This window comes from Primulina tabacum, chromosome 13 (genome assembly GCF_025594145.1).
Source record: "Primulina tabacum isolate GXHZ01 chromosome 13, ASM2559414v2, whole genome shotgun sequence".
Lineage (NCBI taxonomy): Eukaryota > Viridiplantae > Streptophyta > Magnoliopsida > Lamiales > Gesneriaceae > Primulina > Primulina tabacum.
In genome coordinates this window covers 34,638,449-34,655,592 of record NC_134562.1, presented here as the reverse complement: position 1 = coordinate 34,655,592, position 17,144 = coordinate 34,638,449, and the positions used below count along the sequence as shown (strand labels likewise).

At 32.9% G+C, this 17,144-nt stretch overlaps 1 protein-coding gene and 1 long non-coding RNA gene across 2 annotated transcripts; one reads left to right on the top strand and one right to left on the bottom strand.

Moving 5' to 3' along the window:
* The first annotated feature begins 3,658 nt into the window (after nucleotides 1–3,658).
* On the top strand, nucleotides 3,659–5,242 carry LOC142523184 (uncharacterized). The gene is made up of 3 exons (XR_012814595.1): nucleotides 3,659–3,785; nucleotides 3,923–3,973; nucleotides 4,552–5,242. It is a non-coding gene; the product is annotated as an uncharacterized LOC142523184 (long non-coding RNA).
* A 3,049-nt stretch (nucleotides 5,243–8,291) lies between these two features.
* On the bottom strand, nucleotides 8,292–10,084 carry LOC142522700 (putative WRKY transcription factor 65). The gene is made up of 3 exons (XM_075626238.1): nucleotides 9,744–10,084; nucleotides 9,124–9,279; nucleotides 8,292–9,044 (listed from the first exon to the last, which is right to left on the bottom strand). The coding sequence occupies exons 1-3, from the start codon at nucleotides 9,908–9,910 to the stop codon at nucleotides 8,459–8,461; spliced, it is 909 nt and encodes a 302-aa protein (XP_075482353.1). The 5' UTR covers nucleotides 9,911–10,084; the 3' UTR covers nucleotides 8,292–8,458.
* Nucleotides 10,085–17,144: the final 7,060 nt, after the last annotated feature.

The following is a 17,144-nucleotide window of genomic DNA, read 5'->3' as shown; positions in this document are numbered from 1 at the left end:
CCTCAGTGGAAAATCCAAAACGGGAAAAAGCCCATTGAAAGAGTCCAAGATCGAGATAGTCCATGATCATTACAATAAAACCTTGGAATTCATTAATGCCAACAACTTGGCTCTGGACCAGAAGCATTAACTACCCATCACGCAAGGCTAACCGAAGAGATGGATAAAAAAATATTCGTTTTCATTGACTTAAATTCTTCAATTTCATTTATATTGTAGGATTAAACCATTGTTTTATAATTAATTGTTGTTCCGTCAAAAGTTATAATTGAAGATAGTTGGTGTTGATGATATCAACTCCAATATTTTAAACCTTAAGACATGTTAAACATTATGTGTCGATAAGCTCTTGCATCCCAACACACACGCACACACATATATAATTTTGATATTTTTTCTACCAATCGTATCGACCAATGCGGTGACACTCATTTATTGAATATGTATCAAAATTATATTTTCAATAAGTATATATATATATATATATATATATATATATATATATAAGAAGTTCAAACCTTCACCCTGGATATTCCCTTAATTTTAACTTGACAAAAATGTGTTAACCAGCTTCACATATCAATTTCAGAGGGCCACTCAATAGAGCAGCACGCACAATCAACGCCTAAATCAAGTAGTGATATACGTGAATTGTCGGCAAGAAAGGGTGTTGGAGAGGTGATGGATGCCGGGGAAATCAACAACAGCTTGGTCCATGACTATTCATTTTGTTCACAAAAAAGGTGTCTGCCGAGGGACAAACTGTCTTTTGGGGACGTGCCAAAAGTGTTTTGTGTTCTATATTATGATGGTTACATCTTAACTACGTATATATCATCACATTTTGCGTACGTGTGTGGGAACGAGGTTCGGTGTTTTAACTAAGATTAATCCGATCAAGAAATTTATTTAGGGGGGTGTTTGTAACATCCGGACAAAAAAAGTTATTACGAATTTTCTTTCACAAGTTTTAGTGAAACAAAATCTATTTTCGAAGTTCTATACTGTAATGCGTGAAGTAAATATCACAAGTAGTTGATTTAGTAATATAAGATTACTGAATAATTAACGATTTTTAAATAGAGAAATATGACATATTTTGATCATATGAAGTATAAATGATTTGAAATTTGGATATAACATAGAAAACTGAAAGATATAGAAGTTCCATGTTTTGAGTTTTGGAAAATTTGATTGTTTGATTGGTCCAAAAGGATATACCGGTGTTAAAATATTAAATATTATATTATATTATTTTAATTTATTTTATTTTATTAATATAATATAATATAATATTAAAAAAAGATAAAGATGAAATCACGTGAGAAAGAATGAATCTTTCATTCGTACAGTAAGTTTACGAGAGGTGAGAGAAAAGAGTTGATACGATTTTTGATTTTTTTTTCGATCGTGCGACTTATCGGTTTATCCAATCGACGAATCGATTTTTAGTTCTGAGATCGTTGACACGAGGTCTTCGATTTGAGGTATAAATTTTATAGTTTTGGTGATGTTTGAAATTCGTCGATTTTTTGAATAAATCCGATAAATTGTTAAATCATACTGAAATTGAAGATTGTTGAGTAGTGTATGATTTTAACGAAGTGGAGAAGATTATAGTGGTGTTATTTGAATTATTCCTAATTTGTTTTAATTAGGGATTTTTAATCATTGGATTGAGATTAGAGAGTTGTTTGTCAGTTGTTATTAATTATAATTATATATTCGGAGTCTACGAAGTATATGCTACACGTTGATATAAAGTTTTCACAATTTGACGGATGTTGTAAAATAGCCTATTATTTGATGTTATATTAGTTTGGGTGTATTTGATGGTAGTATTGTGAATTAAATACACCAGAATATTAAATTGTTGAACAATACGAATTTATAATCGAGTTTTATATTTTGTTGAATTAATTGTTGTTGGGCTATTTGATGTTATATATTGAGGCTGTTATAACGGTGTTGATACGGTGACAATGATCTGATAATTATTGTTGAATTATTTAGATACATCACAAGGACTCAGGATCAAAGAAATAGTCAGATTGTATATATACTCGATTATCAGGTACGTGTTGACGTACGAGCATATGTTGTTATTGTTTAGTATTGATGAATACTATTGCATTGAACGATGATAAATCACCGGAATTGGGTGATTTGGTATTATATTTGTTGTTGTTTATTATTGTTGACTATCGTTGTTGGGAGACGTCTCGTTGATGTTGTCACATTGATGTTGTTCGTTCAACGATATTGCTGTCGCCGGAGTTGGGGTGCGACGTATCGTTGATGTTATTCGTTCGACGATATTGCTGTCGCCGGTGTTGGGGTGCGACGTATCGTCGATGTGTTGTTCGTTCGACGATATTGCTGTCGCCGGAGTTGGGGTGCGACGTATCGTCGATGTTATTGTTGCAGTGTGATGTTGTTGAGGTTGTTGATGGTTGATTGTCCAGAAACGGCAAATTGGGTATTTCTGTTATCATTTCAGTTATATCTTATGTTGTTGTTAATATAACTGTTATGTATTGCGATGATGATTGTTGTATATGCTCACCCTTTGAGGGCTGTTTCTATTGGGCAGGTTACAGGACTATGCGTGAGACAGGATAGTGGTGAAGGACTAGGTGTGTCTAGTCAAACAGTCTTGTAGTTGATAGTAGATAGAGACAGTATAGCTTATTGTCTTATTTGAGTTGTATGTGTGTATTTATTGAACTGTTTCTGCTACACTGACGTAGATAGTGTGGTGATGGCATTATTTTGTCGTATATACATTATATTATTACGTCGTCGAAAAGAAAATTTTTATGCATATGACGTCACATGTTGTATGATTACGTGGCGAGGTTTGGGGCGCCACATATACGAACCTCCATGGTGTTGATTTTTCCAAATGAGTTTATTTATCTAATTAGTAAGATGTGTAATTACAATTTATAAGTTTATACAATAATCCACCACTTGTTGATTTGGGCTGTATTTAGCCCAATTTATTGATTTGGGCTAAGTTTCCCTGTAAACAGGTCATTGTCATAACTGGGCCGACAAGACTATGCACCATTAGAGAATGGTGTAGATTGAGTGTAATTTATTGATAGTTGATGTATGACGTCATAACCTGAGGTAAGCCATGAAACTTGTTTCGATACAAGGTTTATGCGTTTTGCCTTAATACATGTTTCAAGACTTAACTATGATCAATCATACAACTATTTCTTGAAATAATGTAAGCGATGAGAATTAGTACAATTGGGTTGTACTAGTTCATTTTCTTGTTCTTTTCATATCTGGAAGCCCATCTATTCAATGCTGCAGGGTGTTTGGTATGTCGGAATAAAGTTGCCTGGGACATCTTAATTTCGATTGGTGTTTCCTTCTCCACTTCCAAATCCTTTTCTTCAACGTAAATTTCAATCTTTTGTTTTCCAACAAAAAGCACCATTACATTCCTTAAGAAGAACCTACAGAGGCTTCATTCGCTCAGAAGCTAGAAAGCAAGACTTGGACCTCCCCTCTCCTGCAAAGGTTCACCTTACTAAAAACTTTATTATTTTTCTTGTCTGACGTTATTAAATATGTAGTCTGTCACGATTAATTTGTAATTGAAGTTCTTCGAATTTCTGATTGACAAACTCTCTAGTCCTTCACCTAGAGAAGAAGTAAAAGCCAATGTACACTTCTGGAATCATACTGGTGACTGGAGATATACTGGTGGTGTCGGCAAAAGGGTGGTAAATCTCTTGCAGAGAAAAGGGTTACGAGTTCGAGCATTGGTAAGTTCTATTACTCGTGAATATCTACTTTCTGCTGTTATTTAAATTTGTTTGCTGGTAGAACACTTTTTATGCACGAAGAATTCTAATTTTTCGAATTGGTATATTTCATTACAATCTCATCGACAAGGTTTCAGGTCAGGAATGAAGAGAAAGCTAGGCGACTGCTGGGTCCGGATGTTGGCTTGGTGAGTTTGTTGCCTTTCTACCAAGTCTAAGAAGAAAATAGTTCTGACCATAATTTTAGTTACGAATTCTTGTTTCTTGATGGACGTATCTATACAATGGCTTTGGTGAGACATTTATGACATTTCCGATCTCATCTTTGATCAGGGAGACAGTATAATGGTATGGTTATGAAATGAAGTATACGAAAGTTCACTATGATCACGGATACCATTTATGACTTCATTTTGCTTAATACGATGTTTTGTATCTTTGCATGGGCAAGGTGAAATTTCAAGACAAGAGATTGCACGAATATGTATTGCTTCTCTAGAAAGCCCATACACATGTGATGACATTTGAGGTTATAGTTGAATTTGCTTTAGAGGACTTGTTTATATCTACCACTTTTTCCCCTTTAAGTTTTGCCGATTAAGCTTTGAACGTGAAAATGGAATTACATCTCTCCATGAGGAATAAAATCTGAACTCTCGAGACATCAAGATGGGTACTTAACAAGATTTAGGATGTCTATTTTACGTCTGTTCTTTCCTTCTTCAACAGAGTTTAATGCAGTTTATTTATTCTCTTTCTTTTACAGGTTAAGAGTGTTGTTCCATTCAGTGAACCATATATTGTGGATCCTGAAAATCCTCCAGCAGAAAAAGACTACGACGTGTACCTCCTGAATCTGAAATATGGTATTACGGGAAAAGAAAGCCTAGAACAAACTCCTGTTCCCGTCTAAAACCGTGCATGGTGGGTTGATTTAAGCAGTTTATCATCCGTTGGTGATTTGTCATATGTTGCAACCACCATTTATATAGAATATAAACAGATGAACCAGATGAATATAATATGGAATTATACTGAAATGAACCAAGAGATAAACTCTGTGCAAGAGGAAGGCTCCTCTCCCCTAGCCTAAGCTAGTAAATAAACCCTGTGCAAGAGGAAGGCCCCCCTCCCCTAGGTAGTAAATGTGAAAATATTGCTTCATTGTAGTCTATAAACCTTATTTGTTATCATTCGGAAAATAAACTAACATGAGCAATATGGCAGCAGTTTAAATTTATCGAGTATTCGGGGATGTCTGTATAAAATATGAAGTAGAAAGGTGTTATGTCCTTGAGCTCAATAAAATTTTAAATGGCCCCAAGATATGATTCCAAATGTCAATCCATTGATGAATCTAGAATCGTATGCCTAACCCTTTATATGCAAGGCATGATCGAGGGGTAAAATGAGATGCAGAAATTGGTAAGTTCTCTCTGTTTTCCTTCACAAATTATGGAGTTTGGCCTATTTGGCAAACTTGAATTTTCCGACTACCAATCTAATTCTTCACTACACTAAAATTTATTCCTTTAGTAAAATCTTAATCTCTGATATTACTGTATGCCGCAAAAATTGATTTAGATCATGTTTGGATGAAATGATTTTCGTGGAATAATTTACTTAAAATTCATGCTTCCAAATGACTCAATCTAATAAACAAACTATATATTCCAAATCAAATAATTTTAATCCATGATTCAAAATCTATTGTATGAGTTCTGGTACCTTTAAATTTGAAGGATTTCATATATATCCTTTCCTTTACATTTTAAGTTGTCATGATTCATACCAAATCCTCACAAATTAGAGAATTTGAAATCCAAACTTCAAATCATCTCCACACATACAAGTCGTTCGATTCAAACACAATATTAGTTTTTTTATTAATTTGGGTAGAGTCGTAATTTAAGTGGTATTGATATTTGTGTGCAATAATGCAAAATCACATGGCATATCAAAGAAGTGAGTTGGACAATCTTAGGATATCTTTAAATTTATCAATCGCATGTGTTTGTTCTTGCATCAAATAGTACTTGACTCCGAAAAAATAAGGATATCTTAAATCTTGAAAAGCCTGGAGAAATTAAGTAGCTGGCTGAACAAAACGGCTGTCCCTTTGTTTTTGCTTCTGTGCAGGAGGGGAGGACCCATTGAAATTTTTTTTTTTCGATTTTGTGTGCAAATTTTTTCCAATGCAAGTTTTCTCAGTCAACAAAATCCTGAATATGAAAAAAAGTTCACATGGACCTTGAACGAGCAATTTTTGCTCAAGTACTTGCGATTAAATCAACCACATGAACTTGAGTACAGAAGAGAAACAAGCTAACTTACATGTTTGCAACTTCTGTACAAGAACTGAGTATTAACTGTATCTCCATTGAATGTCAATTAGCTAGCCCACTGAAGTCATCCCTTCATTCTTCTAGTTTCTTTTTGGGGAGCACAAGCATGCCTGCAAGAACAAATATTTAGCATTAAACGTAATATAAAACTGCATGGCATGAACCCCCGACTTCTCTGTTTGAAATAAATAAATCTTGAGACCAAGAGAAGAGTTCGAACATCGTATGTTCTTGAAATTGATACATTTTCTCCTGCCTTTGGTCGTATGCTTAATTATTCACTCACATTGAAAGAAAACCTGTCTCTTCTTCTGCTATGTCTTTCCAGAGCGCTTCTGAGCTGCGAAGCCATGTCATGTTCCGTGAGAATACGTCCCGGAGAACTCAAGAACACGCTTCTTGGGATCGGAGGAGACCACAGCCCACTCTGCGAATAATCGAAGTTAAGTTCCGAGACATCAGAGAACTTGGTAAGTAATCTTTTTGATACAGATTTGGAAACCAATTGAATTCTCTGTGAGGAGGAAGTGAGAGGGACTAGCTGGGGTGAGGATGAGGTTTCTGAGATAGACATATGATAGAATTAACCTCGAAAATGGATGATCCGAAAGCGCTGGTAGTGTAAACACGACTAAAGGTTTTTTGAAAAAGAGACGACTGGTATGGCTGTATGCAATCATTGAGTGGACGTGGGATGCATCATTAAAACCAAACATTTGGTGATCTTAACTCTGTGCGCATGTCATATTTTCAGCTAAAATATGGTTGGGGTTTAAATTTTTTTTTTTGAAAAAAATAAATGGGATTTAAATTTTAGTACTATAAATTTCCACCATCATTTCAAGATTTCTTATTAAATTTTTTTGAACTTTGGAACTTGCTATGCTCCGAATAAATTCAAAGGGTCAACATAGTAGCTTGTAAACCACGTTGATCATGTAAGTTACATTGAACAAACTCTGTATGACAGATTCAAACTGAGAAGACGGAGAGGATTTCAAGATTCATTATTAATGTGTAATAGAGTAGATATTATATAGAACCCAAAACTTGGTGATCATTTTTTTACGAAGATTGAATTGTTACTTTTGAAGTGCATTGAGTAAATTTTCGGACTAATACAGATTAGTATTGATTAAATATTCATTTATTCAACCAATTCGGACAAAGAGACACTTTGTAGTCGATCGTAGGTGGTATATCAAATGGAAATACATGAAGATTAGTTACCCAACGTATTTCTTGATTTATGTCAATATATTTATATACACGTATGTGTGTTGTAAGGCACACAAGTCAAAGGTCGAGAAAAGTCGAATCATGTGATACCGATTTGAGCTTGGATAAATAAGCAGGCATCTTATTCATGTACCGACATGTTTTGGTTGACCATTCTTTAAATCCACTGATAATAATATGGACAAAATAAGAATATGTAATTTATTGGACTTAAACTTGGACTTGGTTGGTCCAAAAGTATGTTCATGGGCCTAATTGGGTTAGCACAAAAGCAAGTTATTTAAGCCTTAAAAACCCAACCCACGAACTAAAATGGCCCATTTAAGTGATTTTTTCGTTTCGTAAGTTTTTTTGGTTGTATTTGGATAATTAAATTTAAAGTCAAGGATTTCATATTTTCAAATCCACAATAACAATATCATTTATATTTTTGGGTAAAATTCATAATCAACTAGTTATTTTTAAAATTATTGAAACTCGATATGGAGTTATTTTACATTACCACGTACTAAAATTGAAATAAAAACACAAAACTGGTAAACTAAGACTATATAATAATCAAGAAAATGACAAAAAAATTAATTTCTCCTTCAAGCAATAAATCAATAGTTTAATATTATCACGAGTAAATGCATGGAAAGTATTTTTTTGTACACAAAATAAATAAAAAATTAATGCGTTACTGCATGTGTGTGCTTTTATTGCTAAAACTTGAGAAAAGGAAGCCTTATACCTATGTTGCCCTAATTACAAGAACACAAAACCTTGTCACATGATGTCACGAGTTAATTTTTTGACAAAAATTTTTATTACGTTCATTCATAAAAAAATATTGTATGCTATTGTAAATATGAATATTATTACCTCATTTTGCGGATATTTTCGTATTACAAGATGCCTACTGTTACAAGAAAAATTGTCATCCAACCCCCAATTAATTAACACATTTATTAATTATATTTCCTTGGCGCTAGCTCAAATCATAGGTGCAATTAATTAATGATTAACGTAATCTTCAATGAGATTATAATTATTAATATCCGATCACGACCGCCGACAAACGTGGGGGCAGGCCCCCACGTTGTCGTCTCATCCGTGCAGAACCGCCGTTTCTCCACCCCTCCCCCGGCCGAACACCATAGAACACTCCGGCAACTCACCAAGATCAGCGAAAAGCGACTCGTCTTCTTCTCGAACTTTAAAAATCGTCGACATTTCATTGTCGGTGGCGGCAATCCTCGATTCCTCTGCTAAAACTGGGCTATCTAGAATTGTACAAGATGACGTGGACTCGAAGTCAGTCAACCAACCGAATTCGCCGCCATTGCTCAAGGGCTCCTCGTACACGTTGCTAAATCTTTCCCCTAAAATGATTTCATGAGATTCAGTGGAAAGATTAATTACAGGTTTCTTGATCTCCTCTTCTTGGGGTGCAGGTTCTTCTTCTTGTTGTTCTTCCTCTCTTTCTGATGTAGAAGTCGTGACGTTTGCGGCGGCGCGGGATCTGTCGGTCGTACGGCGGTTGTTGGTGGTGTGATGACTACTTCGACAAGCCGGCGTAGGGTGGTTGTGTTCACGAGAATACGCCACCACCATCATTTTAGGATCCATTCTACACCTTTCAACTTGCTTTCTGGCCGGACAGCCCTTTGAGCTACTGCACTTGTAATAACCTCTACAGCATCGAAAAAGGAATGAATTTGATTGAATTAATATAATCAGTTGCTATTACAAAATAAGATTTGATTAACTACCTGGGGTAGGGGGAACCTTTGATGGGCTTTTGGCCGTACTTTCTCCATGTACAAGAATCCGACGGTGGAGCACTCACCTGATCAACTTTCTGCTTCAACCCTGCCGCTTCTCCGAGTGGAACCGAAATAATTCTCTTCTGTATGGCTCTTCTTCCACTATAAATTAGATCAAATTTTCTTGAAAATAATTTCTTCAACTAACCCTCATGCATGCGTATCATGTAATCTTCCAGAGAAAAATACTCTTCGGTTATATTAATCGATGGAAAATGAGACGATGCAAGAATATTGAATCTCAACCTTTATATCAAACAATGTCTAGTTCTTCCACATTACATTTATTATCCTAAACGTAGCTAACTAGCAAGCGATCGAGTGACATACAACCCCTTGTCTTCCTTTAGATCCAACCCGAAAGAACCATAACTCGCCAAAAATTTTCCATTTTTGGGTTATAAACTTTTTCAAAAAAATAATTTCAAATAAAAAAGTATATGTTACGTTTAAAGTAGTTCCATATGCACTAAATTTATGATTCTGCCCGCGAACAAATTACGTACAAATATAATGTGTATGTAAGCGAACATCAAACTAAACAAATAATCCAATTAATTAATAACCTTCTCCTATTGGAGGCGGAGGCGATCTTGAACTCATTGGACACAGCGGAGCCCCGCGTATCTCTGCTGTTCTCCGGCGAGTTCTCAGAATCTCGTATCCCACTAGCGAATCGGGTACTGTTGAATCCATCATCCATAGCCACCGCTCTCTCGACAGAAATAAGCATAAGGCGAGCTGAACAATTGACGAAAACAAGATATTAAATGATCGAAGGATGATAGATAGCTAGATGGTTGGTTTAGTTATTTAGAATTAGTGTCAATATAATCATGGGTTTGAATATAGATAATTAATTATGTGTGTGCATACAACTATGAAGGACGTGCAAGCAAATGTGGTCTTAATTATAGTTTATGTATTGTGAAAGGAACCCTTGCGTTGATTTCTGTGTTTATATGTGTATATATATGTGTGTGTATATATATATATATATGACATATTATTTCTCGAATTAATGTATATTACTACAGTCTGATTGAAGAACTTTTTATCAATTAACAATTACATATTCTATATATATTATGGGGAAAACTGCAATTTTGATTTTAAATATTTGTTATTTGGTCATCTATATATTGTCTAATTTTAGTTTTAGTGTTGTATTTTTCAAATTTTGTCATTTTTTTATCGGAAGTGCTGATGTGACATTGACAAGTCAAAGCCATGTAGGTGCCAAATGCGTGCCACGTTAACGTCACGTTGAAAAAAAACTAAATTTGCGAAAATAACAAATATGTTATACCAAAATTGAAATTTGATTACACAGAAGACTGAAGTCGCAAAAAGACGTACATATAAGACTAATATTGCAGTTTTCCTTATATTTTGCAAGCATAATTGATGATCTCTTTGGTATGCGTGAAATATATACGCAATAAAAGTCATGAACTTTGTAATTTCGTAAATATTTTGAATATTTGAAAGACAGTTTTGGATAATCTGTTGATTCAAGAATAAATAAGGCTTTCTGATTTGTTTTTTTTTTTAAATAAATTTATCGATTCATATAATTTTTTATTGAGATTATTTTTGGGCTAAACGATGTGAGTAAGTGCGACTCTTGTGAGTTCTGTTCTTTTTAGCCTTGAAATATTACCATTCAAATTCATAACAGGGAAAACATATTACATATATATACTTTAAAAAATTTAATTTTAACTGATAATTTATAGTTTATCTTATACCAATGTCTCTAGTTTGATGATCTTTTTCGTATGGTACGTTCAATAAGTTCATATGATTAATATTAATCATTAACTAATAATTCTTCTATCAGATTCCAATGTACAAATTATGATATTGTAGTTAATTATTATTCACGGAAGACCGATAATTAAGTTCATTGAACACGTAGATCAATTTTGTGACATAAAACTCATATCTGATCTGAACCATGAAAAATTATTACTTTTTACTCCAAATATAAAAGTAGGTTGACCCGTCTCGCGGATATAGATATATGAAAACCTACTCAAATATTAATGTTGTAAGACGACGCACTCGATCCAACTATTATTATAACCACAGAAGTCAAATTGGATAGAGATGATTAATATAAAGATTAATTTAATACAAATTTATTGCAATTACTCGGTAACTTCTCACTGATTATTATTAATCTTATCTCATTATTATCATAATGTCACCATTAGTTTAAGCAAGTAGGTATTTGGTCCATGGACTAAATTTGTGGACTCGAAAATTAATGTGAGATTTCTCTCATTATTTTATTTCCCAACTGTCGTGCAAATAACAAAGTACTGACATATTTATTAAAAATTATAAAAATTGTGTAAATGTATTTATATATAAGAATATTCCTCAGCAATAATTCACTATGCAATAAAATACATACAGTTTGCAATAAAATTGTTGATTAAGTTGGACTGCAACATATAAAATTAAATAATTCACACATAATAAAATACACATAGTTGGCAAGATATACCAACATATTATTTAACGATTGTTTGTAATCTTCCACAGTTTTTTTCTCCAATTTACGCTTCCGTACGCAAAGAAACAGGATATTTTATTTTAAGTTATTATTACAGTTCATATATCAATGATCGAGATAATTTATATTTTTTAATTTTTTGGTCAAAATTCGAAAGTCGTTTTTAATGGCAAGTATCATTATTAAATTGATCGGAAGAAACTTCGTGGGATCTTCCTTTTAATGGATGTTTTGATTTTTTATTTAATCAGCATTGGATAATATCAATTTATTTTATTGGGAATTACTCTAAAGCTTTTATTTATTTTTTTGCACTCGTTATATTTACAATGCCATATTGAAAGTTTTTGGTCCTCGATCGAACTTCAAAATTGAGCTATCAATTTTTCTGATGAATAATTTTTTGCTATTATTACATACAAAATTCAAAAGAAAATATAAAAATCAGATAAAATATATTGTAATGTAATATAAATAAATAAAAAATTACTAGCGATCAATTAAAGTGCTAACTAGGAAAAAATCGGGAGTTGAAAAATGCATACTGTCGAGAAATTTTGAGTAAATTTCTTTTTTTTTTTTTTACAAGAAATCTTGCAATTTTATTACTTCAGATTATCCATTACAAGCCTAGTACTCAACCAAGACGGAAACTGTCGAGAAATTTTGAGTATTGAAATTTGAAAGACAGCTGAAATATTGGAATAAGAGATGATTTTAGGTACAACAATATGGTTTCAAATGAAGTGGATGTGTGAACTAGGTAATTAATTTGGTGTTACTTTTCTTCTTTTTCGGTACTAAACATGAAAAGTTGTTCTTTCTTACAATGCAATTCGAACTAGAAAATGAGTTCCGGAGATATTCTTTTAGCCTTGAATATAAAGCCGCGTCGCTTTCTCTAAACTATTCAAACTTCAAAACGAAAGCGACATCAACACCAGCTAGCTAGGTGATTGAATATATAACAAATGATCATCTCCAGTCACTTAATAATTTGAAGTAACAGCCTTGAGCACAGCTTCATTCACCACTGTTTCATCTGTATCAGCAGAAGAAGCTTCAACAATGGCTTCCATCCCAAAAAAGTGTTTGCAGGTCACTCTTGCTTGAACAACGTTCATTTTCATCCCTTCCAAGGCTTCAAGAATGGATCCCAGTATTTCTTCACTTTTCTTGCATGTCACTCTCACACTGAAAAACCCCTGATCCAAATTTCTCTACTTTCACATCCTGTTCGTTCAACATATATAATCGGAAATTAATGAAATACTTAGAACGAGTAGTATTATTTATTTATTTATCTGGGTTTTTTTTTTAAAGAAAAATATATACTTGGATGTGATTGACTAGGTACTGATACTCTCTTTTGATAGCTTCCACTCGGAGCTGCAACTTGTGGATGTAGAGGAAAGCATCCATGATAATGCCGCTCTTCTTCACCTGAAATTAATCAGTACAAAAATAATATCTTTTCATATTGAATAAATACTTGTCAAATTGAGATAAATTAACTTACAGATTTGGAATTGGTGAGAGTTCTCAAAATGTGAAGCTTTCTCCGCAAAGCCATTCTCCTTTGCATTTTAGAATTGCCCATTTCTAATTTTAGCTGGTGTGTTATTTGATATATTGAGTTGTGAAGGAATATTACACAACCGCATATATATATATACATATATTGTGAAGGAATATTACACAACCGCATATATATATATATATATATATATATATATATATATATTGGCCTAAATGCAAATTAAAAGAATAGGTATAGGCGCATGAATTTTATAGGGACTGAAAAGGTAAAGGGATATGGGGTTTGGGGGGGTCACGGAATGTCAAGATAATACATGTAACTGACATGCTTGCTCTTGTCGCATTCGAAACATTGCGAGGAATAAATTAGAAAAGTACCACAATTTCTGTCTGAGATTAATTATTTTTGGCTGGATTTATTCATTATATAAATGATTGAGACCCATCGTGCAGAACCTTAAACCAACCAAATCTTCTAAGTGGAAATCACGAGATTTTAAAATTAGATTAAAGTAATTCATACATGGCATTTCCCAAAGTAAATGTTTCACGGGAATAATATTTTTTTTGTTCATTATACTTTTTTTATTTAAATTTTGATCATTTAAGTATTCAAATTTTTAATCTGATAAATTAATTTTTAATTTCTGACTATTTTGATCCGACGTGACACTGGACGTATCAATAATTTTTTGTGTCACTTTAGTATTTTTTTTGTGGTACGTACGTAGGCATTCCGTCGAATAATTAGGACTAAAAGCAAAAAAAAATCAAATTTACTACACCTAAACCAAAATTTAAATACTCGAAATGAAACAAATTAATGAACCAAAAAAATTATTTTCTCGTATTTTGCTGAAACTCGTACGTGCATAGTATAGTACTGTTTTAGTTTTTGAACCGAATGTATGAAATGCTACCTTTTGACTACTTTCCTTTTTATAAAATTTTAATCAAATAATAAAAATTTTGCAATATTATTGAAATAAATTAAGTTTTGAAGTATATATCACAAAAAAATACAAATCGAAAAACTAATTGTATATCCGAAAATTCATATATCTACTCATTGATAATATTGATGTGGCAAAAACATATATCATTAAACTTAAGATTAAGATAATATCTTTAAAAATAATCAAAATCAATCATGAAAAAGTATATTTGACGTATATTGAAGCCACTTGACCAATTAAGAGTCGAATCGAGTTAAATTTTGACCAAGTAATTAGAGTGGTAAATTGAATCTGACTCGACGTTCGAGATCCATTATCTTCTTCTTTTTGTTCTGACAATTAACTTTACAACTCAAAAAAAATTGAAATTTTAATTCTGTATTTAGATTATTTTAGATTTTAATTTTGTAATTTATCAAAATTTTGTCAACATTAGGTAAGTTGAATTTTTTTTGTCGACTTTTTTTTACCGAAAACCACTTATGTTAACATATTAAAATCCATTTAAGAAAAAATAATAAAAAAATATAAAACAAAATGACATTCAATATTTCAAAATGAGAGAAAAAAACATATTTTTCTTTTATATATTTTCTCTTGGTAAATTTTAATATATTTAATATTACATGTTTTGTTCTCGCTACGTTAGTCACATAAGAGAGCATTAGTGTTAAATAAGCTACATTAATGAGATTTCGCGATTTCAGATGAATAACCCAAAAATAATCTAAGTTACGGCCTGATGAAAATTGAATTTTGACAAGTTACGATATTAATTAAAATCCAAAACATATCAACTCATAAGACTAAACTCACAAATTTTCTTTAAAACTTTGAAAGATGCGTACATGAGAATCTAAGTTACGGCTTGATGAAAACTGAATTTTGTCAAGCATGATGAATTCCAAAAAACGAACTTCTTGAACATGTATAGACTCACTCACACATACACATATCATATGTGCGTGGGATGTTCCAAATCAACAAAGCAATGTCGCCTTGTCGAACAATGAGTACTACTGGCACATAAGCATTATCGAAGACGGTGAATGGGCGCCCCATTATAGAATCCTGCACTCCCTAATTAAGCGTCACTGTCATTCATTAGACGAGCAGAATACATACACGCAACACTGAAGGCCAAATGCAGACGACCAAAGCCCAAAACCAACACTAATACATGACCACTGCACACCATATCGCAGGGTAGAGCCTAGAATTTGCATGGAACACGATTCATGTTTATAAACAACGGAGTCAGATCATATGCAGAAGAGTCGTATATAGCTAAGCATAAATGTAATGTATTTACGTTATTTACTTTATTTTTACCGAGTAATGATCTGTATGTGTATCACGAGTTGCTCCCCACTAGTACCTCATCAGTTCTTTTTGTTGTGGAGTGGGTGGGTTTTTATTTTTTTTGTTTTTTGTTTTGCTTTGGCTTTCCCTCCCTTCACTGTAAATATGCATTCACATGTTCTGACAAATGTGTACGTACATGCACCACACCACCTATGTTATAATATTAATTATTATTATATATATATACACATCTGGTACAATGTGATTGAAATTTTATGTTACGTGACTGGCCGGTCAATACTGAAAATTTTCAAATTCGATTATTTTGTGCGTGTGGATTTCTCCATCTTTCTCCAAGAGAAGCACAGCTCCACAGACACGTATACACAGATAAATCATACAAAAAAAAAAAGAAAGAAAAAAAGATGCAATGTTTTCATAAATTATCGGATAAGTTAGTATTAACAAGGGAATCAATTAGACCAATGCAAGCGGTAAACAGAAGAGAAACAGTCATAGTAAGTAGCAAACAATTGATTTAAAAAAGGGCGAAATTAATTAAAGCACCGTACCAATTGGTTGGATGGGAATTTGACAAGACCTCTCAGTTGTTAATTTATGTCATCCTCCAGAGGCATGCATGAAAACGTATAGGCAGAAAGAAGAGCACAAACAAAAGGCAGTGCAGAGTAAGAGATTGGAATTTAGCAGTTATACATACCTCCTTAAATCACTCTTGTAGGCTTTGTTTTTGCGCAACGTACGATCGATGCCTTTCCTGCGAGGTTTCATTTTCTCTCTCATTTTTGTATATTTCAAGGTTGCAAAGCTAATTCCTCAATCCCTTTACATATTTGTCTTTATCTTCTTGACTTGTCCTCTTCTCTCTCTTGTCTACCTATTAAACGGCCGTTCATATATAAGCGAGTCTTTACGTGAGATAAATCATCAATTTTTTGACCATATATCAGCATTATGGTGAAAATCGATTATTAATTAATCAAAACACAAAATTACAGGATTAAAACACAATTTAACAAATTAGAAGACAAAACAAATATGAAAACTTTGATAACTAAATTGACTATTTTTTCTATTTAATTTACAATACATGTCGAATCGTTCCATTACAATAATCGAGATAAGATATATGGCCAAAATAACAGAGCTAGTCTATCGAGTCGTACGACTCGAGGATGTTTGGCTGGTTGGATCTTGCGACCACCATTTTGACTCGATAACGACTGAATTCACTCGACCGGACTGAAGTATGATTTCTAGAGTTGGTTTCCAACCATTTTGGCTGTTGGTCATTCAAATCATTTGTTTGTGAGATATCATCTAATTACTTCACTTCGCCATATTTTCACTTTGTCTTCAACGGAGTCCCAACTTGTCAAATCTCACAACATGATATCTCGCAACTACATACTTAAATAAATATGTTGTAAACACAACAAAAAATTTTGTTATCATCAAAATCAAGATTGCCAGTATTTTCACGGTTTGACAACAATGCAAAAATATATATTTAAAAAATCAAATTATTATTTTGTCTATCAAAATTTTAAAGAATAATAATTTTTTTTTAAAAAAAATAAAAATTCTTGTCGTTTATTAGATTAAAAAATTTTGATTAAAAA

Coding starts and splice junctions, on each gene's coding strand:
- LOC142522700 (XM_075626238.1), bottom strand. CDS start 9,910: ATGCTTATTTCTGTCGAGAGAGCGGTGGCTATGGATGATGGATTCAAC. Junction 9,280..9,743: donor TCCGCCTCCAATAGGAGAAG/GTTATTAATTAA, acceptor TCTAATTTATAG/TGGAAGAAGAGCCATACAGA. Junction 9,045..9,123: donor AAAGGTTCCCCCTACCCCAG/GTAGTTAATCAA, acceptor TCGATGCTGTAG/AGGTTATTACAAGTGCAGTA.